General features: G+C 51.0%; 1 protein-coding gene across 1 annotated transcript; it reads left to right on the top strand.

Annotated features, from left to right (window-relative positions):
* The first annotated feature begins 9550 nt into the window (after window positions 1–9550).
* Window positions 9551–18218, top strand: Zc3h12a (zinc finger CCCH-type containing 12A). The gene is made up of 6 exons (XM_042683981.1): window positions 9551–9643; window positions 10455–10934; window positions 14912–15051; window positions 16422–16656; window positions 17101–17207; window positions 17331–18218. The coding sequence occupies exons 2-6, from the start codon at window positions 10489–10491 to the stop codon at window positions 18179–18181; spliced, it is 1779 nt and encodes a 592-aa protein (XP_042539915.1). The 5' UTR covers window positions 9551–9643; window positions 10455–10488; the 3' UTR covers window positions 18182–18218.
* The last annotated feature ends 8728 nt before the right edge of the window (window positions 18219–26946 follow it).

Raw genomic sequence — 26946 nt, forward strand, 5'->3', positions numbered from 1 at the left:
CCAGGTGAACCACAGGTACTGGGGGTGGGGGAGGGGATGGGGAGGGGTTTGTGTGGGTCTGACTGCCATCAAATGAGGCCAGGAGTGGTGGGATAGAGGAAGCCTGGCTAGTCTTGGAGTTTTAAAGGAGCCTGGCATGTGGCCAGAAGCAAGGACCTTTCCTCCTTCCCTCCTTCCTGCCCTGCTGTCTGTCTCCCCATCTATAAACTCAAGGTTTAGGTTAATCAATCTCTAGGGGCTTTGCGGCTCCAGCAGTCAGACTCAAGGTTCAGAAAAGAGGGAGCAAAGGCAGCAGGATTGGGGGAGGGGAAAGGCTGAACAAAAAGGCCTCAAGATTAGACCTTGGATGTGGTTTGTTGTTTCCCCCCTTCCCCCCACAAATGGGAGTCTACTCAACTTCAGGAGAACTGAATGGACACATGAGGCCCCATCCCCCAACCCACTGTAGATCTCTAAGGGCCATGTGATCAGACTGTATTTTTTTTTCTTTTTTTGCCATTCCTGGGGCTTGAACTTAGGGCCTGGTCATTGTCCCTGAGCTGCTGCTGCTTCTTCTTTTTTTTTTTTTTTCTCAAGGCTAACACTCTACCATTTGAACCACAGCACCACTTCTAGCTTTTTCTGTGTATGTGGTACTAAGGAATCAAACCCAGGGCTTCCTGCATGTTAGGCAAGCACTCTACCACTAAGCCACCTTCCCAGCCCCAGACTGTATTTTCTAGGCAAATTTTCAGATTTGGGTGTTAACTTTTGGTTAACAGGAGATTTACAAACATGGTAGAGAGTTTCCTTGATCCTTACTCAGTTTCTGTCCATCCTTCTGTGTGTGCGTGTGCGTGTGCGTGTGTGTGTGTGTGTCCATGTGCTGCACACATACATACCTATGCCAGTCAGTACTGAGGTTTTAACTCAGAGCATGGACACTGCCCCTTAGCTTTTTCTACTCTTAAGCCTGATACTCTACCACTTGAACTACACACAAAAACCTCCACTTCCAGGTTTTTCCTGATTAATTGGAGATAAGTCTCATAGACTTTTCCACCCTGGCTAGTTTCAAACCTTGATCCTCGGATCTGAGCCTCCTGAGTAGCTAGGATTACAGGTGTGAGCCACTAGTGCCCTGCCATCTTTCTAACAGCTTATACCACCAGTTCCTTGTTCAAGGCTCAGATATACTTGATAAGCTTACTTCCAGGCCCAATGCTGGGCACCTTTTACATCATGTCAGTACAGGTCCTCGGGTCTATGACCATTCCAGTCTGCCGGTATTTCTCATGAGTGTTGACAGTTTTTTGCAGAGCCCTAGTCTGCTTTAACTTGGGTTTGTCTTATGTGTTGCTCTGGGGTGCTGGATACCACAGAGGCAAAGTGCCTCTGGTCACATCATCTCCTGGCAGGGATAGAAGTCTCACTGCTGAGTTTAACCTTGGTCTCCCAGCCACGGTGCTGTCTGTCTACAGGTATCTCCAACTGTAAACTTACTGGCTTTTCCTTTCCTCACATGAGTGGTCTCCAATCGTCTCCAGAACACAGCCAAGCTCCACCTCCTGGGGAAGCAGGTAAGCATCCATGTTCCCTCCAAGGGATTTCTTTGTAAGGAAGATTTTCCTCAGCCCAGCATGACTGTAACCCCAGCACTAAGAGGCTGAGGCAGGAGGTGGTAGGTTTGAGGCCTTAAGAAGAATTGCAGGCTGGGAAGGTGGCTCAGTGGTAGAGGGCTTGCCTTGCATGCAAGACACCCTGGGTTCGATTCCTCAGCACCACATAAGCAGAAAAAGCCGGAAGTGGTGCTGTGGCTCAAGTGGTAGAGTGCTAACCTTGAGCTGAAGAGCTGAGGGACAGTGCCCAGGCCCAGAGTTCAGGCCCTACAACAGACAAGAACAAACAAACAAAAAGAAAAGTGTTACACCGGGTGCTAGTGCCTCACGCCTGTAATCTTAGCTACTGAGGAGGCTGAGATCTGAGGACAGCGGTTTGAAGCCAGCCTCACAGGAAAGTCTGTGAGACTCTTATTTCTAAATTACTACCAGAAAACTAGAAATGGAGCTGTGGTTCAAAGTGGCAGAATGTTAGACAAGCAATAAAGCTCAAGGAGAGCACCCAGGCCCCAAGTTCAAGCCCCATGACTGACAAAAAAAAGAAAGTACCAGGCACCAGTGGCTCACACCTGCAATCCTAGCTACTCAGGAGGCTGAGATCTGAAGATCATGGTTCAAGACCAGCCCAGCCAGGAAAGTCCTTGAGTCTCTTATCTCCTATTAACCACAAATACCAGAAGTGGCGCTGTGGCTCCAGTGGTAAAGCACTAGCCTTAAGCTGAGGAGCTGAGGGATAGCACCCAGACTCAGAGTTCAAGCTCCACAAAAGAAAGAAAGAAAGAAAGAGAGGAAGGAAGAAAGAGAGGAAGGAAGAAAGAAAGAGAGGGAGGAAGGGAGGGAAGAAGGAAGGAAGGAAGAAGGAAGAGAGGGAGGAGAGAGAGAAAGAAAGAGAGAGAGAGAGGGGAGGTAGGGAAAGAGGGAGGGAGGGAGGGAGGGAGGGAGGAAAGAAGGAAGGAAGGAAGGAAGGAAGGAAGGAAGGAAGGAAGGAAGGAAGGAAGGAAGGAAGGAAGGAAGGAGACAAAAAGAGAAAGAGAGAGGAGGAGAGAGAAGGAGGGATGGAGGAAGGAAAGAAAGGAGAGAGGGAGGGAGGAAGAGAGGTAGGAAGGATAGAGGGAGAGAGGAAAGAAGTTAAAGAGAGTTGCAGGGTGCTCTGAAACTAGGAAAATGTTTTCCTGAATTCAGACGTTGGCTGCACCTGTGGTTCAAGGAGACCCAGATGTTTAAACTGGCAAGACTATGGCATGAGGTACTAGTTTTGCACAGAGAACTTGTCTCAAAAAAAGAAAAAGAAAGAAAAGAAAAAGATCTAGCTCTTTGCTCTTCATTATATATTTAATAATACACTTGTATCAATACAGATTTGCATATCCTTATTTTGAACTCTCTGTAAAATGCAATGGTCCGCTATGTATTCCATTAGTCCCATGGTTCCAGCCCTGGCCCTGGAAGCTCCTTTGATTCAGGTACTCTGCCATGCCATTTGTGTCTGGAGCCGTTCTTTACCCTTTAGCACCACAAGAAGCTCCAGGCACACATTTTCATGGCCCCATGCTTATAAGAAGGTTGTCTTCAAGGAAATAGTGTTTAAAACAAGTCCTCCAATTATCTTGCCAATAATCCAAATATATTGTGCCACATTTGAGTGCATAATAAAAAAAAGCTGTTTGATTTTTGCAGCCCTGCTGTGACAAATCTTTGTAAAATACACCAAGAATCTTAAAACAAGAGAGATGCAGTCCTTCCGCCCTGATGATTTTAAGGGTCAACTCTGCAGCTAAGGCAAGGGAGAATTCCACCTAATCTTCCTTTCCTCTTCTTCTTCTTTTTTTTTTTTGTCAGTGGTAGGGCCTGGGTGCTGTCCCTCAGCATTTCTGCTCAAAGCTAGTGCTCTACCACTTGAGCCATAGCACCACGTCCAGTTTTCTGGTGGCTTATTGGAGATAACAGTCTCACGGACTTACCTGCCCAGGCTGGCTTTGAGTTGTGATCCTCAGATCTCAGCCTCCTGAGTAGCTAGGATTACAGGCATGAGCCACCAATGCCCAGCTTTCCCTTCTTTTGTTGGGGTCTAAACTCAGGGCCAGAGCACTGTCCCTTAGCTTTTTCATTCAAAGCTGGTACTCTATCACTTGAGCCACAACTCTACTTCTAGCTTTTGGTTGACTAACTGGAGATAAAAGTCTTATGAACTTTGCTGCCCTGGCTGGCTTCAAACCATGATCCTCAGATTTCCACCTCCCGAGAAGCAAGGATTACAGGCATGAGCCACCAGTGTCTGGCCCAATCCTCTCACAGAGTTTCCCAGCTTCAGAGTCCTCCCCAAGCTGAGCCTCCAAGGTCATTTGTCTAGCCTTTTCCAAGCCCCTAAGGGAGGCCAGTTTTGTAGACTTCGTCCAGGGAAGTGGGCAAGCCAGCCCTCCAGTCATACATGGTGGGAAGCAGGCTCAGCTTCATGACCAGTGCCAGTAAATCCAGAGGGCTCCTGAGGACTGGGGCAGAGGTTTGCAAAATCCAGCTGTAAGTGGAGCAGGGCATCCCCAAAGGAACCCTGAGTTCTGCAGAAGAGAGGCAATTCTCAGGAAGAAACTACTGTCAGCAACCAGAAGAGGGAGAGACTGTGGTTCGCAGAGGAGGGCAGGGAATGGGCTGACTCATCACCAGATCGTGTGGGCTCTCCCTGGCAAGTGCTGGCCAGAACAAACCTGAGCCTGTGAGGCATGCCAGAAAAGATCCGGGCAGGAACAATCCAGCATATAGGGAGAACACAGCAGGGAGCCGAGGGAACCAACCACTCAACTTCTGGCAGATCCTACAGAGGAAGTGATGTCACCAAAAAGATGAATGGAATTGGGCAGGCAGCAGTGTGGGGGAAGGGAGGAGACGGGGCAGCATGAGACACTCCTAGCCCACGAAAGAGCTGACACAGAGGAAGGCAGAGAGGTATCTGTCAGGTGCTGGCATTGTGCCCACTGCCAGGAGAACATTGCCTAAGTGTGAGGCATATGGCTGTGGTGGTTCATGAATCTGGACACATCACTTTGTGTGTGTGTGTGTGTGAGAGAGAGAGAGAGAGACTAGTCCTAGGTCTTGAACTCAGGGCCTAGGCACTGTCCCTGAGCTTTTTTTTGGTCAGCGGTGGGGCTTGAACTCACAACCTGGGCGCTATCTCTGAGCTCTTTTTGCTCAAGACTAGTACTCTACCACTTTGAGCCACAGCTCCATGTCCAGTTTTCTGGTGGTTAATTGGAGCTAAGAGTCTCACAGACTTTCCCTGCTCCAGCTGGCTTTGAACCGCAATCTTCAGATCTTAGCCTCCTGAATAGTTAGGATTACAGGCATGAGCCACTGATGCCCGGCTCACTCATGTTTTTACCATCTTAAAGGTAGTGAGCTCAGTGAAGAATCTGCCATCACCAAGCTCTTCTCAAACAGAAGAGGGACTGAGGGAGATGAGCGCATGACGTGCCTAGGGCTGGCTGTGGTGACTGGAGCAGATGAGGTGCTCAGAATCAGGCTGGGGCTGGCACTCAGTAGGGCAGCCTTAGGTCCCCTCTCTCCTCATCCTGTGGGGTCCAAGGGTGGCTGTGCTTGATTGGGGGAATACTTTGGGATCTTCAAAGATGACCCAAGCTCCACAACAGACAGAAGACTAGAAAGAGCCAGGCCAACTCAGAGGAGCAGCTTCAGGACCAGGGGCTTTCCCCTTCTCTGATGTCTTCTGTGGCCTCCCACAGGCAGGAGTCCAAGGTGAGATCACTGCCTCAAGAAGGGCTGTGGGACTTCCAACCCTTCCCCTCCCCCCACCTCCATCCTGGGCCAGCAACTTCACTTTTCCCAACCTTCACATCCATTTCCTCAAGTGTGCTGCTGCATGCCATTGCATCCACTGCATTAAGGCATTGGTAAGCAGAAATTGGCAAGCAAAATGTGCTTTTGTGTGTGTGTGTGTGTGCGCGCGCGCGCGTAGTTTTCTTAGTTTGCTTGAAGAGACAGCATTCTACCACTTGAGCCACACCTTGAGCCAGATTTTTTGCTGCCTAATTGAAGAGTCTCAGGAACTTTTCTGCCCAGGTTGGTTTTGAACCACGATCCTCCAGTCAGCCTCCTGGGTAGGTAGGATTACAGGTGAAAGTCACTGCTTTTTTGTAACAAAGTCCTAGAAAAAACATCCAAATAGAGATAGAATTCTGTTTTAGGAATTGAGATATCTATCTATCTATCTATCTATATATATATATATATAGAGAGAGAGAGAGAGAGAGAGAGAGAGATGTATATTATAAAAATTGTAAGTAAAAAACTACATAAGTAGCAGGCAATGGACATGAATTTTTTTCTTTTTTCTTTTTCTTTTTTGCCAGTCCTGGGACCTGAACTCTGGGCCTGGGCACTGTTCCTAGGCATCTTTTGCTCAAGGCTAGCACTCTACCACATAAGCCACAGCTCCACTTCTGTTTTTTCTGTCATTAATTGGAGAGAAGAGTCTCACAGACTTTTCTGCCTGAGCTGGCTTTGAACTGTGATCCTCAGATCTCAGACTCCTGAGTAGCTAGAATTACAGGTATAAGCCGCTGGTGCCCAGTGACATGGATTTTTAAAAAACAAAAGGAAGTCATATTTACATAAAGTAAAAAGAAAAACTAAACAATACACCATTTAGGGACTGACAGCAAGGGAATGACTTGCAGAAATTCAGGAAAACAGTTCCAGGAAATGGGCAGGAGGCGGTATAGGGGCACGAAAAGGCTACACCTCACCAGCTACGGGCACTGGTTTCTTTTCTTTTCTTTTTTTTTTTTGTCGGTCCTGGGGCCTGAACTCTGGGCCTGGGCGCTGTCCCTCAGCTCTTCAGCTGCAGACTAGCGCTCTACCACTTGAACCTCAGCCCCACTTCCGGCTTTCTCTGCTTATATGGTGCTGAGGAATCGAACCCAGGGCCTCAGGCATGCAAGGCAAGCGCTCTACCACTGACCTACTTTCCCAGCCCCTAGTTTATTTTCTAAATTAAATAATATGTGGGTTCTTTGGAATTATTGCTACTTTTTTTCCTTTTTTTTTTTCTTTGCTGGTACTGGTTCTTTTTTTTGTTTTGTTTTGTTTTGTTTTGGGTCCGGTCATGGGGCCTGAACTCTGGGCCTGGGTGCTGTCCCTCAGCTCTTCAGCTCAAGGCTAGCACTCTACCACTTGAGCCACAGCACCACTTCCGGCTTTTTTCTTATGTGGTGCTGAGGAATTGAACCCAGGGCCTCAAGCATGCAAGGCAAGTGCTCTACTACTGAGCTACCTTCCCAGCCCCTGGTACTGGTTCTTAAACTCAGGGCCTGTGTGCTGTCCTTTAGCTTTTTCACTCAAGGCTAGCACACTATACCGTTTGAGACACAACTCCACTTCTGCCTTTTGGTAGTTTACTAATGATAAGAGTCTCACAAATTTCCCTGCCTGGGCTGGCTTCAAACCATAATCCCCAGATCTTAGTTTCCTCAGTAGCTAGGATTACAAGTGTGAGCCACCAGCATCTGGCTATTATTCTTTAGGTTGTACATGTACAGTTGTATCTAAATTATCTTTCATAATAACCAATGTTTGATTCACACAGAACAGCACCCAGGGCTGGGAATGTGGCTTAGTGATAGTGCTTGCCTAGCATGCATGAAGCCCTGGGTTCAATTCCTTAGTACCATATAAACAGAAAAAGCTGGAAGTGGTGCCATGGCTCAAGTGGTAGAGTGCTAGCCTTGAGCAAAAGAAGCTCAGGCTCTGAGTTCAAGTCTCAGGACTGGCAAAGAGGGAGAGAGACAGAGACAGAGAGACAAAGAGAGAGGGAGAGGGGAGGGAGGCTGGGAAGGTGGCTCAGTGGTAGAGTGCTTGCCTTGCATGCATGAGGCCCTGGGTTCAATTCCTCAGCACCACATCAGCAGAAAAAGCCAGAAGTGGCGCTGTGGCTCAAGTGACAGAGTACTTGAGCTGAAGAGCTGAGGGACAGTGCCCAGGCCCCAGTTCAAGCCCCATTACTGACCAAAAAGAGAGAGAGAGAGAGAGAATAGCACCCTGTGCTTTTGATAAGGTAGAGATTATGTAATTTAAGTGCCAGACCACAGTATTAAGCCCTTAATTTTGAGGGCTTTGGTCCTCTGAATCAGTTTCACCAGGAACAATGTAAGCCAGTGGTATGACTAAGACTTTGTCCTCTGGTTTGTGGCTTCTGTTCCCTTTCTCCCTCTCCCCTTCCTCTTGCTCCTTTTCCTTTCACTTCCAATGAAAACACCTGCAGCCATGTACACTCACACACTGAAAGCCAGACTCTCCTGTCCTGGGGTCTTGGGGCTTTCCCAGAGGGCAAAGGCGACCCGTGATGCACTGAAATAGGTGTTCTTGGTCCCAGTTCCACCCATGTCTTTCCCACTGAGGCAATTCTGCCTTTTCTGAGTTTCTCAAGAGTAAACATAAACAAGCATGTCAATCTCCCTCATCTTAGCCTCTGGATAAATACTGTGAAGTGCTGTGTTCTCACAATACTGGGCACTTACTGTGCTGGGCACTGGTGTCTCACACCTGTAATCCTCGTTATTCATGAGGCTGAGATCTGAGGATGAGTTCAAAGCCACGCTGGGCAGGAAAGTCCATGAGACTCTTATCTCCAATTAAACAGCAAAAAGCCAGAAGTGAAAGGACGGACCTAGAACAAATCAAATTAAGTGAGATAAGCCAAGCTCAGAGAAACAAATGGTACATGTTTTCTCTCATATGCAGGTGCTAGAGCTAAAATACAATGTATGATAAATGAAACAGGACTCTAAGCATTCACACACAGTGAGGCCAAAGGAGGATACTCTTAGGAGAGGAAAACAGGCTAAGTGGCTATGTGCCTCTGGTCATATACAATAATATGTATTGAAATGACCTCCAGAAAATGGAAACAAGAGGGTTTATTTTTTTCTTTGTTGCAGTTTGTGTTTTCCTTCCTTCCTTCCTTCCTTCCTTTCTTTCTTTTTTTGTTGGTCTTGAACTCTGGAGGCTTGGGAGCTGTTCCTCAGCTCTTCAGCTCAAGGCAAACACTCTACCACTTGAGCCACAGCGCCACTTCCGGCTTTTTCTGCTTATGTGGTGCTGAGGAATCGAACCCAGGGCCTCATGCATGCAAGGCAAGCACTCTACCACTGAGCCACCTTCCCAGCCCAATAAACAATTTTTTTTAAAAAAAATAAATGTAATACTGGTCAAAAAAAGCCAGAAGTGAAGCTGTGGCTCAAGTACTAGTCTTGAGCCAAAAAGCTCAGACACACCACCTAGGCCCTGAGTTCAAGACTTAGTACCAGGAAACACACACACACAGCGCTGTGATCTTGGAAGGGACGCTGCCACTGACCTGGGCATCAGCCTTTTCCTTGCCCTGGCTTTTGTCCTCACTGTGCAACTTCAGGTGGCAACCATCGTTCCATCCTGGGTAAGTAGCTATTTCAGAAAAAGAGTATTGGCTCCTGCGAGTGTGCCAGCCTCTGTGTACCGGGCATCCGTCAGGGTAATTGGTCTGCGTCTGACCCGCTTTTATCTACTTCGGTCGGTGCGTGGGCCCCTCTCTGAACCTCCTTCACTCTACGTGCACCTTCATCATGCCGGTGGACTAGTCCAGTCCTAGGTACCGAATAGTTGCGCGCACCTGGTGGCGCGTGCTTACCTGGCGTGGGGCGGGCCGGCAGGCCGCGCGCTCCCTGCAGCCGTCTGCAGTGGGGCCGCGGAGGCCTGGAGACGCGGGCAGTGGACCGCGACTGGGAACCCTGACCTGACTGACACTCAGCAGACTGCACGCAGGAGGCGGGGAAGGCGGGTCTGGGGCGTGGCTTGGGCGGTGGGCGTGGCTTGGGGTGGGTGTGTCCGGGGCGGGGCGTCCCGGGGGCGGAGCAGGAAGGGGCGGCGGCCGTACCCGGCTTCCGCGTCGCGGTCCTTAAAGCACCTGCTCGTCCTCCGCCCGTACGAAGGCGCCGCCTGCTGACCCCCGGGACGCGGCCCCATGGAGACGCCGCCGTCCGCGGCTGGCGCTTGGCGGGGTGAGTGGGCGGCGGGGAAGGCGCGCGGGGCGGAAGGGGGTGAGGGGGGGTTCCGGCGGGGTCGGAGCCGAGCGGAGGAACACGGGGCCGGTGCTGCCCGCCTCGCCGGGCCGGCCTCGCCGGGCCGGCCTCCCGCCTCGCCGGTCTTCAGGATCCCTGTAGCTTAGCTCAAGTTTGGGGAGCCCCGGGAAGGAGGCGCCGAGCGCGCCCGGGTCTCGGTCCGGGACGGGCTGGCGTCACCGCCGCCCGGCAGCCAACCAGAGCCTCCCAGCAACTTTTCTCCCCGGTTGGTCACCCCGGAAACTTCCCTCCCCCGTCCCGTCCGGGAGTCCAGCCACGGGCCGGCACCTCCTAGGCCTGGGCCCTCGAGTGTGGGACGGGTGGACGGAGGTGATGGCTTCCACCGGGAACTCCCCTCCCGCCGTCCCCAGCCCCCCCCCCCCCCGCCCGCTGCGCACACACAACGCACTCACAACCCCAAGTTTCCATCCGAGAGCCCCGCCCCTGCCTTCTGGGCCCCCTGGGTTGACGTGGGGGTGATTTGGGTTGTGGGGGGAGGTGAAGTTAGACCAAGTTCAAATTCTTCGGTCGCCAGTGAACTGCAGAATGACCTTGAGCAAGTTCTCAATGCTTGTGCCTCCGTTTCCCCCCCCCCCCCCCCCCCCGTATATAATGAGAATGATGATCATCCCCAGCTGAGGCTAGCTTAAGCTGACACATGTGGATGGTTGTAAGTAGTCGGTGTGGTGGGGCAGGCAGGAGAAAATGAAAGTGACATTCCTCGTTCCTCAACTCTGTGGTCGTCCCCCAGGAGTTGTGACAGGTGCCTTTCTGCAGTCCGAGATATGAATGGCCCCTGTGACACGGACAGGCTTATCCAGGAAGCCAACTCCATCATGAGTTTGTGGGGTCCTGAGGACAGCTACAGCTGTCAGGGAACCCCCCAACCAGCCCAGGAACCTGCCACTGAAGAGGCCTTGGCTTCAGAGCTGCAAATGAAGGTGGACTTCTTCCGGAAGCTGGGCTATTCATCCTCTGAGATCCACGGAGTCCTACAGAAACTGGGGGCCCATGCAGACACTAACACCGTGCTCGGGGAACTGGTGAAACATGGCTCAGCCTCGGAGCGGGAGCACCAAGTCCCACCAGACTCCTGCCCTCAGCCCCCTCTGGTGCCTCGGGGTGGGGGCACCCCTAAGGCTCCCGCCCTGGAGCCCATACTCCCAGAAGAGGACAAAGAAGGCAGCCACCTGAGGCCTGTGGTCATCGATGGAAGCAATGTGGCCATGAGGTACGTGCCACCTCAAGAGAGGATGGATGGCATGGAATGGTTGTGGTGTGCCTCTACCACAGTGGTGGAGGGGCATACAGGCAGGAGGTTGACTCCCCCATGGACTGCTGGTGAGGGGAAGGGGAAGTCCTCCATGTGGCCCTACTGCACGACGCTGGCTCCCTTAAACCAGACTTTGGGTTTTTCAGCAATGGCCTAGGATTGAAAACACAGGGGTTCAAAGCCTTGTCCAGTGCCACACTACTGCTGAGTAATAGGGCCAGGGTTCAAATCTAGAATCTTCTGGCCTCAGAGCTCACTTTTTACTGTGTAGTCCCTGATTAAGCTACTCTCTCAAGCCTCCATTCCTCACTTGTGACAGGATGCCAGATGGTGCCAGGGATTAGCCTGTAGGCACCAGCTCTCTGTAGGAGCCAATCACATAATGAGCCTCATTTTCTCATCTGAAAGACAGAACTATAGCACCCCTTGGGTGGTCCTCATGGGAGTAACTGCTATAGAACCTGGAGGGCCCCAAATGCCTGGCAGTAGTTATTCAGGGGCTGGGTCCTCTGAGGTTTCCTCTGAGGGGAAGTCACCCTGGCTTCCCAAGGTGTGTTGTGGGCAGGTAGCTGATGCTCTGGCTGAAGGTGAATGCACACCAGGCAGATGGACTGCCTGGACTAGACTGGTCTTTAGGGGATTCCTGGCCTTGTACTTGTCTCCCAAGCACATCTTACAGGGAATAGGATGAGGTGGAGGCAGAGGGTGAGGGGAGGCTGCCATTGACCTGACTTCTCCCTTCAATCTAGGCCCCACCCTCTGGCCCTCCTTTCTCCCAGTTCGCTGCACTGTGGCTGGTGAGTCAGGTCTGGGTGGATCACCCAGAAGGAAAGGTTCCTGTCTGGCATGGACCCGGGGAGACCCCAGACACAGGGGAGGGTTTCTCTGCTGGCCTGAGAGATCAGGTGGGCTGCTGGAGGCTGGTATGACATCAGCCTCTTCTCTCTGGCACTTGGCCACACCTACTCCCAGCCCAGCAAGGGCAAGTGAGCTGTTTAGCTGGTCTTGGCCCGGCTCAGCAGGCATGCAGGTGAGCCAGCTCTCTTCCATCCCGTCTTCTGGTCTCTAAATGGACTGGTCCTGGACAGGAAGCTGAGATACATTGGGACAAGCAGGTACAGCCTGTGCCTTGAGAGTTCAGGATCCTCTCTCAGGCTCCAGCCTGATCTGGGTTAGAGGGTCTGTGACTTCTAGGCAGAAGGAGTCTGGGGCAGGGAGGAGAGCCAGTGGTAGAGGGGTACAGGGGAGCTGAGGTAGCGCTGAGAGAGCCTTTGCCTGCCGGCCTGACTGCTGGGGGTTTCTAGGCTGGGGCCGAGGCAAGAGGGGAATTCCAACCTCGTACTTCCTGTCTCAGCTGCTGCTACGTTCCTGCCCTTCTGCCCCCTCCCCCCAAGTGCAGGCGGGCTAGCCCCTACCACATGCAAATTGTGGGGAAATTCACCTCTGTTTCCTTCTAAGGGAATTTTTCTCCACTAGTCCAGCCCAGCCCAGGCAAATCTTTTCACCTGGGGAGCCTGGCCCAGCCCTGCCCTGCCCTCTGTCCTGGGGCGGGAGCCACGAAGCTGGAGTCTCCCACATAAACACATCTCTTCAGTCCGGTTGGCTGGGCCAGGCTGCCGGTGCTGCAGACCTTCAGGCAAGCTGGACTCCAGGGGTGGAAACCTATCTAGTTTTTCCTGGGCCAGTTCCTGAGTTGCAGTGAACTGGATGGAAGTCTAAGGTACCCAGGCATGGGATGTTGTGGTTCTGCCAAGAGTAGCACTGTGCCTACCTGCTGAAGGAACATTCCAGATGCCAGGGCTCCTGAGAGCAGACTCATTCCCAGCCAGCGTTTTCAGTGTCCAGAGGCACTGCACACCCTAGCGTGCCCAGGCTTAGCAGTTCTGGCCCAGGAGGAGCGAGCGCACACACAGGTGAGTGGTGTGTGTGATCGGTGTAGCTACCACCTGGGGAGACAGCAGAGGGCTCTCAGGTGACAGTGTGACGGGGAAGCACTGGACATTGCAAAGACACAGATCAAGGACCTGACCCGTCCTGGCAGGTCAGGAAAGGCTTCTCAAGCTACGGAGCCTTCAGTGGCTCTTGGAGGGGCAGGAGTTTGCAATGTTCATCATTTTTCCTGTTCCCAGACTGCTCCTTCATCTGCTTTCTTCCTCCCAAAGTTTTGTGGGAGCATACACTTACATTCTTAGCACTTAGGAGGCAGGAACATTGAGAGTTCAAAGCCCGCCTGGGCCACATAGGAAGTTCCAGTCAACTTGGATAAGACCCTGTCTCAACACTTCAGGTCTTATGTTAGGGGCAGGAAGGTAATCCAGTGGCACCAGTTCCAGTTCAATTCCAGGTGTCCTTGGAATAGCCAGGGAGGATAAAGTGCTGCCTCTGGCCTCCGGTTGTCGTCAGTCCTGCTCATAATTGTGTGAGCATCAACAGAGAGTGGTTATGAACACTGGCTCTAATTCTGCATCTCTGCTTCATTATTGCTGTGTGACTTTAGTGACTAAGTGACCCTCTCTGGGCCAATTTCCTCATCTGAAGAAAAGGAGGGAAAGGCCCATGACAATACTCATGGGTTTATTGATGATTCAGTGTTGAGACTTAGACTATCAGGTTGGTAGCTTTTGGTAAATGTTAACTGACAAGCAACTGAATGATAGGAAGGTACCAGGCAAGGATGAAGGCTGCACTGGAGCTGGACTGTGTCTCCCCTACAATTTATACTAGACCCTGGAGCCCATTATACCCCCCAGACAACCTCCATGCTTTCCACCACCCCACTGCCCACTTCTCTTGGGGCTCCAGCTATGCCCCCTACCCCCACACACAGGATGTGGTCTGCTATGGACTTGCCTCTTTTGCGTAACGTTTATTCTGCCATATTTTCCAGACACAAGAGTCTGAGTTGTTCATTAAGGGGTCAGTGAAAGACAGAGCTCTGGGCAGGGAGCCCCCAACCCCAGATCTTTCCTCCCTTGACAGGAAGTCCACTTTGCTGACCTTGCCTTGGCATCAGCATGAAACTTGTCCACTGACATGGCCTGTCTAAGGAAGCTCCTGTCCACTGGGCCCATTTTTCTGATGGAGAAACAGAGTCAGGGCAACCCCTTCAAGACTGTCTTCTCAGTAATCCAGCCAGTTTGGTGAGATCTGGCCCACAGACCTGGGCTGGCAGGGTATCATTGCCCTAGCTCTTCTGGCCAGCTAGTGGAATCTCTAACACTGCCTGGCCATCTTTTTGCCTCAGTCCCAGAGGAAGTGAGGGGACGGGGCAGGGGGGGGGGGGGCGGGGAGGAGCCTACAGCGGCTCAGGGAATTGGCCTCTTGGTAGGAAAAGCTTTGCCTTTCACTTTCACACTGCACATCGAGAGACCCACTGTCACTTCCTGTCCCAAGTGTAGCAGACTGACACCCCTTTGGGGTGCTAGCCTATAGCATGGTGCACAGACTGAACTTTAATCCGGAAAGATCTGGTTTCTCTCTGGTGAGCCTGGCTGGTGCTTCCCCCGCCCCCAACGCAGCGCAGTGCTGTGTCACGGCGTTGCTGTGGAGCCGTGGTGTTGGAGGGGGTGACTCAGTGGGCGTGCGCACATCTGTGTCCCTGTGGTCCTGGCAGCTTGAGGCAGGGCAGCAACTCAGTACCTTTCCCTGGCCCCAGGTGTGTTGTAAGTGGCCCGGCCCTCGCCAAACATGGGTAGCCAACGCTGCCAGATTCCTCGGTGGATCCATACTTTGAGATGGAATCTCAGGGAAAGTCCCTGGGCTGGGGCTGGCCATCCCAGCACTGTGGCAACAGCCCAGGGAACCAGGCCTCAGGCCCCACTGGCCACAGGCCAGGGGCCGGAACAAGAGCTGCCTTATGTTCTTGCTCAGGCCCTGGTGACAGCGTGCTGGCTGCCCGCCCTCAAGAGCTGACCTGTCCCTCCCCTCCCTCCCAGCCACGGGAACAAGGAGATCTTCTCCTGCCGGGGCATCCTGCTGGCTGTGAACTGGTTTCTAGAGCGGGGCCACACCGACATCACAGTGTTTGTGCCATCCTGGAGGAAGGAGCAGCCTCGGCCCGACGTGCCCATCACAGGTATGTACGTGCACTGCCCTGGGGCCCTGCTTTTCCCCATGACACCCAAGCCGGGAGCATCAGCTCTTGTCCTAGTTTTTAACTCTCCTCAGAAATCACCGTCATCAGCCCAACACTGGTGGCTCCTGTCTGTAATCCTTAGCTACCCAGAAGGCTGAGATCAGAGGATTGCAATTCATGGTCAGCCTAGGCAGAAAAGCCTGTGAGACTCCATCTCCAGTTAAATAGAAAAAAGCAGGGCTGGGCCGGGCGCTGGTGGCTCACGCCTGTAATCCTAGCTACTCAGGAGGCTGAGATCTGAGGATCGCGGTTCAAAGCCAGCCCAGGCAGGAGAGACCGTGAGACTCCTATCTCCAATAAACCACCAGAAAACCGGAAGTGGCGCTGTAGCTCAAGTGGTAGAGCGCTCGCCTTGAGCTGAAGAGCTGAGGGACAGCGCCCAGGCCCAGAGTTCAAGCCCCACGACCGACCAAAAAAAAAAAAAAAAAAAAAGAAAGAAAAAAGCAGGGCTGGAAGCATGGCTCAAGTAATAGAGCAGCAAGCTGAGCAAAACTTTGGAATGCCGAATTAAAGCTAGAAGCAGAAAAAAAAAAAAGGTGAGGGGAGGGACAGGAAGGAGAAATTGCTTTGTGCAGCCTCTGCCTCCAATCCTAGGCATTTCCCATGTTATGCCTTCAACCTCCCCAGTGGCAGAGGAGCACTATAGCTTAATACCTGAGGCTGTGGGCACTGGGCCAGGGCAACCAGGGTTGGAATCGTGGCTCTCCGCCCCAGACAAGGACTTTGATTCCCCCACCTCCACCCCCGGCCTCCTGCCCCTCCTATGTAAAATGGGGGTGAGGTGGAAGTTGGGTGACAAGGCTGCATGCCTTAGCCTAGGAGTACTTAGGAAAGCGTTGGGCATAGGATGAGTGCTTCTTTCCCCTTTCAAGACCCCCAACTTCAGAGAGAAACTTGTTTATAAGTGTGGAGATCTAGGGGGCAGGGTGATAGGGCTGTGGGCTCCAGGAAGAGCTGCCCTTTCCAAACAAGAACTAGTAAGTAGCCTTGTCCTGCCTATGCAAGGGACAAGCCAGGGTGCTTCTCCATGAACCCCTACAGGACAGGCTGTTGAACAGCCAAAGCCAAGACCACCTCTGGCTCCAACAACCCTGCACCCAGAGCAGGGGAAGTAAACAGGCCAATAGAACAGCCCTGTGACAGTTCTTGGACTTCAGGCAGGCAGCAGACTCTGGCAGTGAACTTGGCACGGCTGGGTTTCTGCTGTGAATTGGGGTATTAACAGCCCCTGGCCGCCAGGAGATTGGACGGCCCTGTGGGCTTGATTCAGTCCCTGCAGGGCCCTGACCTATGCCACTTCACTCCCTCAGACCAGCACATCCTTCGGGAACTGGAGAAGAAGAAGATCCTGGTGTTCACCCCATCTCGGCGTGTGGGTGGCAAGCGGGTGGTGTGCTACGATGACCGCTTCATCGTGAAGCTGGCCTTTGAGTCTGACGGCGTTGTCGTCTCCAATGACACCTACCGTGACCTCCAGAATGAGAGGCAGGAGTGGAAGCGCTTCATAGAGGAGCGGCTGCTCATGTACTCCTTCGTCAATGACAAGTATGCTTGCATCCGGGACCCAGAGCCCCCAGGGTCTGGGTACCAGGCAAATCTGGGAGGAAGGTGGATGGGCCGAGTGCAGACTGGGACCTGGCGGGTGAGGATCTTGATTTGGAGATGGGCTGGGGTCTATTCTTCAGCTGTCCACATTGCTTCCCCCCAGCAGATACAGCTATAGGATGTGGCCTCCTAACCACCTAGGGAGCACCCAGCCTTGAAGTTACCTAAAGGTGTCCCTGGGCTGTGACCCTCTAGATGGGGATCCCTTTTCCCTTGGCTAACCCCAATAGCGTGAAAGAGCTTGGATATCAGGACGTGGGAACCCATTTTAGGGCTATTTTCCCAGTCTTCTCAGTGAGGCTGCCCATCCAGCCCTGCCCTTCCATATATAGAAGTTCCCTAGGTGTCTTGCTCCCATTGAGAGATCTTTTTTCCCCTCTGTAGGTTCATGCCCCCTGATGACCCCCTTGGCAGGCATGGGCCTAGCCTAGACAACTTCCTGCGTAAGAAGCCACTGCTTTCTGAGCACAAGCAGCAGCCTTGTCCCTATGGTAAGACCAGCTCGGCCTTTATACCTTCCTTAACCCTGCACCTCCGCTTACCTGAGTCTGCCCCTGCCCCAGCTGCTTCCTCTCCTCAGGCCCCAGCTCACCACGCCTCCCCTCCTCTGGCAGGGAGGAAGTGCACCTATGGGATCAAGTGCCGATTCTTCCACCCAGAGCGGCCAAGCCGCCCCCAGCGCTCTGTGGCAGATGAGCTCCGTGCCAACGCCCTCCTCTCACCCCCCCGGACCCCCGGCAAGAACAAAAGTAGCCAGCGGCCTTCACCTACCCCGAAGTCCACATCCGTGCCACTAGACAGTGAGCACAACAGCCTGGATGGGAAGAAGCTGGGGGTCCAGGCATCCCCAGGGCCCCACCAGGATGGCCTCACACCAGCCTTTGCCCCAGCAGGCAGGAGCCTTCCACTTAGTGGTGGCGGTGGCAGCAGTTTTGGGCCCAAAGACTGGGTCCCCCAGACCCTGGATTCACTCCCATACACCTCCCAGGACTGCCTGGATTCTGGCATTGGCTCCTTGGAGAGTCAGATGTCAGAACTGTGGGGGGTGCGAGGAGGGGGTGCTGGAGAGCCAGGCCCCCCTCGAGGCCCTTACTCTGGCTACCGCCCCTATGGATCTGAGCACCCTGCTGCACCTGCCTTCCCTGCTTTTGGCCACTTTAGTGTCCCCGCTGACTATGCGCCTCCCCCACCTGCCTTTGCACCCCGAGAGTACTGGTCTGAGCCATACCCACTACCCCCACCAACCCCAGGCCTTCAGAAGCCCCAGATACCCAGCACAGGGGCTGGCCGCACCCCTTGGAGCAGGGCAGGCAGCCTGGCAAAGGAGCGGGCTGGTGTGTACACCAAGTTGTGTGGTGTCTTCCCCCCACACCTGGTGGAGGCTGTGATGGCGCGTTTCCCACAGCTCCTGGACCCCCAGCAACTGGCCGCCAAGATCCTCTCCTGTAAGCACCTCAGTGAGTAAGCCAGTGTGTGGCCCATGGCCCACAGGCATGGCAGGGAGGAGTAGGGGAGGGAAAGGAACCCCAAACCAAAGATACTGTAGGATTGTTTCTGGCCCCCATGGCACCTCTAGCTGTGTGGGTCATAAGCGATCACCCTGTTGATACACATTGTATCTCTGTCATTTAGGCTCTCGGTCTGGGGCTGAGGCCCAAACCCTCTTTTCTCAGTGGGTGAGGAGGAAGGCCTTGGGGAGCAGAGGCCCCAGCGGGGTCCTATGCTCAGCCCTTTCCCTGCTCCACCTCACCCCTGGGATGCCGGTGTGGCCGGCTAGTTGGGCACTGTGTGCCTTCCCTCCAGGAACCCTCCTCAGAAGCCAATGCAGCCTCACCCTGCTCTCGCAGGCCATGAGGCTTCATGTTAGTAAGCAAGATGCTCCTTAATAACCCACCTCCACCCCCTCCGCTCACCCATCCCATCGCCCCTGCCAGGGTCCAGAGCCCCCTGTCCCATTCTCTCTTGCCCTTCCCCAAAGATGGGGGATGACATGTATGCTGTGTACAGACATAAATTTAAAATATTTTAAGTGAAAACTCCGTATCTCTATAAGGTATCAATAAAGAATGTCAGCCATTTTAAAAGTTCATCTTTGTTGTGTATGAGTGAAAGAAAGCAGGCCACTCCCAGCCTGCTGGTCCCAGGAACTCCACGCCATTCTGTTCTCAGTTAAGATTTCCAGAAGTGCTGTGTCCCTTGTGGCTGGAGCATCTTTCCTAAGGCTTTGGGCTGGCCTTGGTAAGAGCAAGGAGCAGTGGACACACAGCAGGGGGCAGGGCTGCAATGGAGGGGATAGGAGGCAAGGTTGAAGTACAAAGGGTAGGACAAGATAGAGCTGTTCTGTTCTGTGCTGGCCAGAGCTGAAGATGAGAAATGACTTGGCAGATAAAATGGCTTGTGAGGGAGCCCTAGGGTGCTCCTCTGGCCCCTCCCAGATACTGTAGCCTAGAACTTTCGTCACAGAGCAGGGAGGAGAGGACTAGGTGGCAGCAGCTTGGGGAGGTATTGCCAAGGGGCCCTCCAGCAGGTTGGGGGTCCTAGAACCAACTCAAGAACAGGTTGTGCCACTGGTTATGTCACCAGGGGCAAGTGGCTGTCCCTCACAGGCCTCGTCTGTGAAATGGGGCAGTTACTTTACAGGGTTGTCATAAGGATTCCACAAGATGGTACATGCTAGGTGTGTAACGCAACACCTGCCACATAGGAAGTGCTCATTAAGAGGCTTGGATGTGACTCCTATAGGCTGGCCTTGGTCCCTGTGTCAAGCTGTTCATCTGTCCCTGGAAAAAAAGAGGCTGGGCATTCTGACATCCTTCCCATCCCCGCCCCTCTGACAGCCAAAAAATAATTTGGATGTTAAATATTTGAAGTAAAATCAGATTGATCCCCCAAATACTATCATCCAGGGAAAATGTACTTACTGTTGGTGGAGCTTGTAGGGCACCTGCATTTTTGTATAGCTGCAAACTGTAGCTATACAGTCCGTGCAAGTATCATCCTACTGTCACCCCTGCATGCAAGGCGGGGCTCACTTTACCAGAAGCATGCTCAAGCCTGGGTATAAGGCAAGGAGGGCCATAGAAATAGCTCTGACAAGCAAGAGCTCAAAATGTCCTCTTCAAGGTATCTGGTCCCTATTGCCTCTAGCCTTCTCATCAGGTTTTATCTGCACTAAGAAATGTCATTGCTTTATTTTATATGCTAGTTTTTCCAATTAATTAGTGCTTCCAGATTAAAAAGCTATTTATGGGCCTCTGTTTGTTTTTATGGGACAGGAAGTGAAAATACTAGACTGTCCAGTTCATTATCAGCCACTTGGCAATGCTGAATGACTTGTCCAAGGTGCCACAGAGGAGGACAGGCTGGGGCAGCACATGAGTATGAGTTCCCTGACCCCAAAACCTGAGATAGGGTAGACATACAGGAATAAGGAAGTAGGGATACCCTCAGCCTCATACCTCAACATTCTCTGAATTGATGGCATTCATATTGGAGTCTCCAACACAGCCTGTTCAGCAGAAGACCCTATAGCCCCATCCACCAAGACTCTCTCTGCATACCTAGTAGTAGTAGAGTCTGTGAGGCTCAGGAGTCTCTTGGAAGGAGAGACAAGGAACTCTTTCCACTTGCTTTTATTTTACCTTTTCTTTGTCCTAGGGTTTGAACTCAGGGCCTGGGTGCTGTCCTTGAGCCTCTATGTGCTCAAGGCTAGCACTCTACCTCTCGAGCCACAGCACCACTTCTAGCTTTTTGAGTAATTAGAGATAAGATCCCAGACTTTTCAGCCTGGGCTGGCTTCTAACCGGGATCCTCAGATCTCAGCCTCCTGAGTAGCTTAGGAGACATGAGCCACCAGCTCTGGGCTATTTACTTTTTAATTTCAAGACGTTTTCTTGTATCCATTTTTCCTCTTCTGTGCTGGTTCTAAGGCTTGAACTCAGGGCCTAAGTGCTATCCCTTAGCTTTTTCACTCAAGGCTGGCACTCTTAAAAGTGTTTCAGACTTATCTTCCTGGCCTGGCTTCAAACCTTGATCTTTAGATCTTAGCGTCCTGTGTAGTTAGGATTATAGAAGTAAGCTACTGACACCCAAGAGTTTTCAAGATAGGTCCCAACACTAAGCTTCTGGTCCATTCTCTCATTGCACAAGCTACAAATGTGTGTTTGGCAAGGGAGGGCCTTCTTTATTTAGTAAACAATTGAAAAGTCACATTTGCTGTTAGGCCAGAGCTGATTTCTAGTCATTTGCTGCGCCTGCTTTTGCAGGTGTAAGGGAAACAGGTGTTTCTACAGCAGATAGGCAATGGCATTGTACCACAGACTATGGCTAATGTTAAAAGGTTGTGCCTGGCCCTGTTCATTCAACAGGCACCCACAAGGAATGGGGAATCCATAAGGCAAGTGCCAGCTAGGGCTGGGCCTGGGTAGGGTCAGGTCATGATGTTCAGTGCCTCTAATGGCCCACATTGACATTCTATGCTTTCTGGACAGGCCTAATCTGGCTAAGCTGGCCTGCCAGGGCTCAGAGCCTCTCTTCCAGGTCTCTTTCTCAATCTAGCCTCTGGCAGAGCCACTCAGAGGCTTCAGGAGCCGATGCCAAGGTTGTTTCTTTCCCATGATTTGGGTTTTGGGGTTTTTTTGGGTCATGGGACCTGAGCACTGTCCCTCAGCTCTTCAGCTCAAGGCGAGTGCTCTCCCATCTGCCACAATGCCACTTCTGGTTTTCTGGTGGTTTATTGGAGATAAAAGAGTTTCACGGCCTTTCCTGCCTGGGCTGGTTTTGGTCTGGGATCCTCAGATTTTAGCCTCTGGAGTAGCCAGGATGAAAGGTGAGCCACCAGTGCCTGGCTTGTTGACTCCAAGTTTTCCCTGCCACGCCCTCTGCCACTGTCCACTCAAGTAGCTTAGGTAGGTGGCATTTATAGAGAGGGCTTTAGTTTTCCCATCTGTGTAAGAGATAGTGTTTACTGCCTGTCTGGATATGACAAGAGAATAACCTCAGTTCACAGGTAGCAGCAGCTAGAGAATGGAAGCCCACACCCTAGCTGTGTGTAGCTGGGCAGCCCACTGCCTTAACAGGGTATCAGCTGTCTGGCCTACAGCAGCTCCTTGTATGCACAGCAGGTGAGAGACTGGCAAAGAAAGAATCTTGATTCCTGAGACCAAAGCTCAAGCCACGGAGGCGGGCAAGCTGGAAGGGATCAAATTCCGAGTAGCTGCCCCACTTGCTCTTTCCGCCTACATTTTCCTGGTTCCAGGAGCCAAGAAACTGATGGGGAAACCAGAGTATGCAAATTCCTGCACTGTTGGGAAATGAGCCTAGGGAGCCACCTTTCCCTAATCTCACCACAGGAACCAACCTTGAGCTTTCCTGTTAAGTTTTGCCAGACCAGCACTAACCCCATCAGTGCACAGACTACCCAGAAGCCAGGATGACTGTGGTCAGACAGCAGCCTGGCTCCCAGGTAGACCAATTCGGCTCACAATGGGTTTAAACATCTCTGTTCCAGATGCCTTGCTGGCTTGTCCAGCTGGGGAAAACTCTTAAGTCCCTAAACATCTAGATCCCAAATCTAACAGCAGGAAAGCTGGGGCTGGGGGTAGGGAGCTTCCCAGTGCTAACCCCCAAACATTACTATATCCTGCATGCTGGCAAGAACTTCAGATTCATCTCTCCACTTCCAGCCTTTCCTACCAGCAGTAGGAGTCCTCTGCCCTCCCTTCTTTCAGATAAAAAGCTTAACACGAAAGAGCAAAGGCCTGCCAAAGTGCTGGGCAGGCATGATAGGTTTCCTTGAACCCTGGCTCATCCTTTTTCCCTAGCCCTTAGTTGAGTAGGTGAGGCAGATTTACATTCTAGCCTATTCCAGGGACCTCCCAGTTTATGGGAAGGGCGTGGGAGATTTGGCTGAAGGAGGTAGGAAGTAGAGCCTAGCAATTAAGGAAACACAAGCCATACCAGGCCATGGCATGTAAAGACTTCTAGCTAGTTCCTGGAGGTGGAGGTGGCCCAGGCTGTTACCTGGGTGTGGCTTCCTCACACTTTTCTCAAGGCCACTGGTGGTGATCTTAAAAACTGCTTATCAATGTAAGAACTAGCAGTAAGACTTTGGTGGGAGGAAAGGCTCAAGGACTCTGGCCCACACTACACTGGGCCTGAGGCTGGGAACAGTCCAGAGATAGATTCTGGCTGCTCTCCAGGCCCTTGTTGAAGACACCCAGTGGCCCGCCTGCCACCTACTGGTGGATCCTGGTACTACTGCCTTCTGTGCTAGGACTTGCTAAGAGGCTGCCACAAACAACTTAAACATGGGTGGCCTACAGGAGGATCAAGAAGAGTAGTTAGCGGTGCGCTGGTATGCCTGTAATCCTAGCTACTCAGAAGACTGAGATCTGTGAGTCGAGGTTCAAAGCCAGCCTGGCCAGGAAAGGCTGTGAAACTCTTATCGCCAATAAACCACCAGAAAACCAGAAGTGGCACTGTGGCTCAGGTGGTAGGCACTTGCCTTGAGCTGAAGTGCTGAGGGACAGTGCCCAGACCCAGAGTTCAAATCCCACACCCAACCAAAAAAAAAAAATCGAGTTGTCTTTTGTAGTTCTGCCCTGCAGAATACCATCAGAGGTTACTGTCAGGGACAGGAGATGGGCTGCAGCTCTGGTAGTGCCTGCTCAGCATGAGCTAGGCCTTGAGTTCCATCCTTACCACTGCAAAAACGGGGAAATTTTTACTTATAAAGCTTTAGAGATCCATCATCATATTTATATTCTAACACTACATACATAAAGTTCAGTGGTAGAGCACTTGCCTAGCATGGGCAAGGCCTTGAGTTCCATTCCTAGCACCCACCAGAGACCAAAACAGAAACTGGAATAATCAGGAAAGGAAAAAGAGAAAAATAGTCATACTTAGTATAAAATTACAATGACATGCCATCACTGTGACTGTCATGGTGGGAGGTGAGGGAAATAGGCCTGTCAATACCCAGAGCTTGAGTTTTCCCAAGATGCACATCTTCTTAGACATAGAGGATCCCACTGCTATGAATGAAACATGGTGTTCATTATAGGATTGAAATGGCAGAAGAGAGGAAATAATATAGCACTGAGTTGGAGTGTTACAGTACTCCCTCCCTCCCAACATAAAAGGCACTTCATTGGATGGGAATGTGGCTTAGTGGTAGAGTTCTTGCCTAGTATGCATGAAGCCCTGGGTTCAATTCCTCAGTACCACATAAACAAAAAAAGCTAGCGGGGCGTGGGTGGCTCACACCTGTAATCCTAGCTACTCAGGAGGCTGAGATCTGAGGATCACGGTTCAAAGCCAGCCCAGGGAGAAAACTCCATGAGACTTTTTTTTTTGTCAGTCGTGGGGCTTGAACTCTGGGCCTGAGTGCTGTCCCTCAACTTCTTCAGCTCAAGGCTAGAGCTCTACCATTTGAGCTACAGCGCCACTTCCAGTTTTCTGGTGGTTTACTGGAGATAAGAATTTCATAGACTTTCCTGCCCAGGATGGCTTTGAATCGCGATCCTCAGATCTCAGCCTTCTAAGTAGCTAGGATTACAGGCGAGAGCCACCGGCACCCAGCTCTGTGAGACTCTTATCTCCAATAAACCACTCAGAAAACCAGAAGCAGTGTTGTGGCTCAAGTGGTAGAACACTCGCCTTGAGCTGAAGAGCTGAGGGATAGTGCCCAGGCCCAGAGTTCAAGCCCTACGACCAACCAAAAAAAAAAAAAAAAACTGGAAGTGGCACTGTGGCTCAAGTGGTACAGTGCTAGCCTTGAGCAAAATAAGCTCAGGAACAGTGCCCAGGCCCAGAATTCTAGCCCCAGGACTGGCAAAAATAAATAACACAACAAAACTAAGAAAGCACCTTGCTAATTTTGTTTTATGATGCACATACAAGGTATTAAGGGGCCCATAAAAGTAAGGTAGCTGTACTTGAAATGTTCTCTAAGGCACATCTGTAGATGAACAAAGCAAATGCACAGCATGGGACCATCTTGGCAGTCACATGTATGTGTGCATACTGCTCATGCACATGTATGAAACTCCTGTAAAAAGGGAAATGGGTACATGCTTTTGGATAAAATTTGAGTCAATGCTATTTCCACGTTGCTGTGGTCTGACTAATGAATGGTGCTCCCAATTCCTCTTCAAACTTTAACTCCCTGGGTGAAGCCCCTGTGGGAATTAATTAGATCCTGGAGGGCCTTCATGAGAGGGCCAAGGTAGCTTTTTCCCCTCCATCATCTGAGAATTCAGCAGGAGCCCCCTACAAACCAGTAATCACAGACAACCTGACCTAGAACTGACCACAACTGTTAGAAATGAATTAGTATAAGCCATCTATTTTGTGTTTTGTTATAGAAGCCCAAAGAGACTAAGGCACCATGCTTTCATATTATACATGTTAAGTCCCCCTCCCTTCTAGGGATACAGAAATAGTTGTGGAGTGGAAATGTGTACTTAGGGAAATACAGGTGTACTGGCCAGGGGGAAAAGAGAAAAAAAAATGGGAGTTATACACACTCCAACACACACATGTTGTTAAACTGTAACATCTGCCACTTTAATAAACCAAAGCAATTTGAATACAACAATGTCTGGTGGTTCAACCTAGTATTTATAAATTATCTACATATATTAATGGACTAATACTCAGGCATATTATACAACACATTCAAAGTGAAGAACTACATAAGGCTGACCCCCAAAGTGAATACATGTCGAAGGTCTAATCTCTCTTCCTCACACCTGAGCCATCCACATCCTTCCTACTCCCTTAGAGACCAGCACCCTTAGTGAGGCCAGCTTGGACTCCACCAGAGAGCCCCCATCTGTGGAGACAATTGTTACTCCACAGTGAAGTTTTCCAAGGGGGAAATTTTGCTTCAAATCACAAAGCACTTAGAAAATTCAGTCACAAACAACCTTCACTGAGGTGACACATTAATGAACACCTACCTAGGCGATGAATATGGCCCATACTAGAAGTAAATGTGTGCAAATCAGAATCCTGCACTTTCTCCTACCCAAAAGGAGTCCAGGGTTTCAGGTGTGAATGTTTACAGGTGACAATGCCTTTACAGCTTGGAATAGGGTTGAGGAGTAGAAGTCAGAATAAATGCAAAACATTAATTCAAAGCACTCAAAACAACACAAGTAACTACTGCCAAGCAAAGGCTATTTAACATTCATTTTAATTCTCTTATTTACAAAGAGTCAAGATGTTAAAACTCTAAGATGGGTATAGTGGTACACATTTGTAATCCTTGCTACTCAGGAGGCAGGAAGATCTCGAAACTAAACCAGCCTGGGCAAAATCAGCAAGACTTCATTATATCAAAGACAAAATAAAAGCTAGGTGCTAGTGGCTCATGCTATAATCCTAGCTACTACTTAGGAGGCCGAGATCTGCAGGATGACAATTCAAAGCCAGCCAAGGCAGAAAAGTCGAGATACTTCATCTCCAAAATAACAAAACCTGCTGGGCTGGAAGCATGGCTCAAGTGGTAAAGGACCAACCAAGAATAAGCAAGTCTGGTAACAGGACAAGACTCTGAGTTCAAGCCCTGGTACCAGCACTAAATAACTACATAAATGGTAAAACCTAAAAGGGTTAACATCACCCAGGCAGGACAGGGACAAGGTGCTAGGCCTCTCTAGCTTTTTCCTTTCTCTCTTTCTCCATTTGTACTCTCCTCTAGCTTTGATGCTTCTATGTACGAATGAGCATGCATGTGTACACTCAGTAATAGAGAGTATGTACACCCAGTACTAGAGTTTGAACCCAGGACCAACACACTGTCCCTTAGGGTTTGTTAATGCATTCACATTTTTTTAACCAAAATCTGTATTTGAAACCATCTACCAGTAAATACATTGTTGGAGAAATGTTGTCACTTTTAAACATATCTTTTTTGCATGCATCCAAAAGGTCTCAAACATTAGGTGTAATTTTTACTATGGTAGCTTCAACATCTTAGTAATTACTCTTCATTGATTGTATAAAATACTAAAATTTATTCACATGGGGCTGGGAAGGTGGCTCAGTGGTAGAGCACTTGCCTTGCATGCATGAGGCCCTGGGTTCGATTCCCCAGCACCACATAAGCAAAAAGAAAAAAAGCCGGAAGTGGTGCTGTAGCTCAAGTGGTAAAGCACTAGCCTTGAGCTGAGGGACAGCGTCCAGGACCAGAGTTCAGGTCCCACAACCAGACCCAAAAAT

This window comes from Dipodomys spectabilis, unplaced genomic scaffold, assembly GCF_019054845.1.
Source record: "Dipodomys spectabilis isolate Male_0828 unplaced genomic scaffold, ASM1905484v1 ptg000002l, whole genome shotgun sequence".
NCBI classification, from domain to species: domain Eukaryota; kingdom Metazoa; phylum Chordata; class Mammalia; order Rodentia; family Heteromyidae; genus Dipodomys; species Dipodomys spectabilis.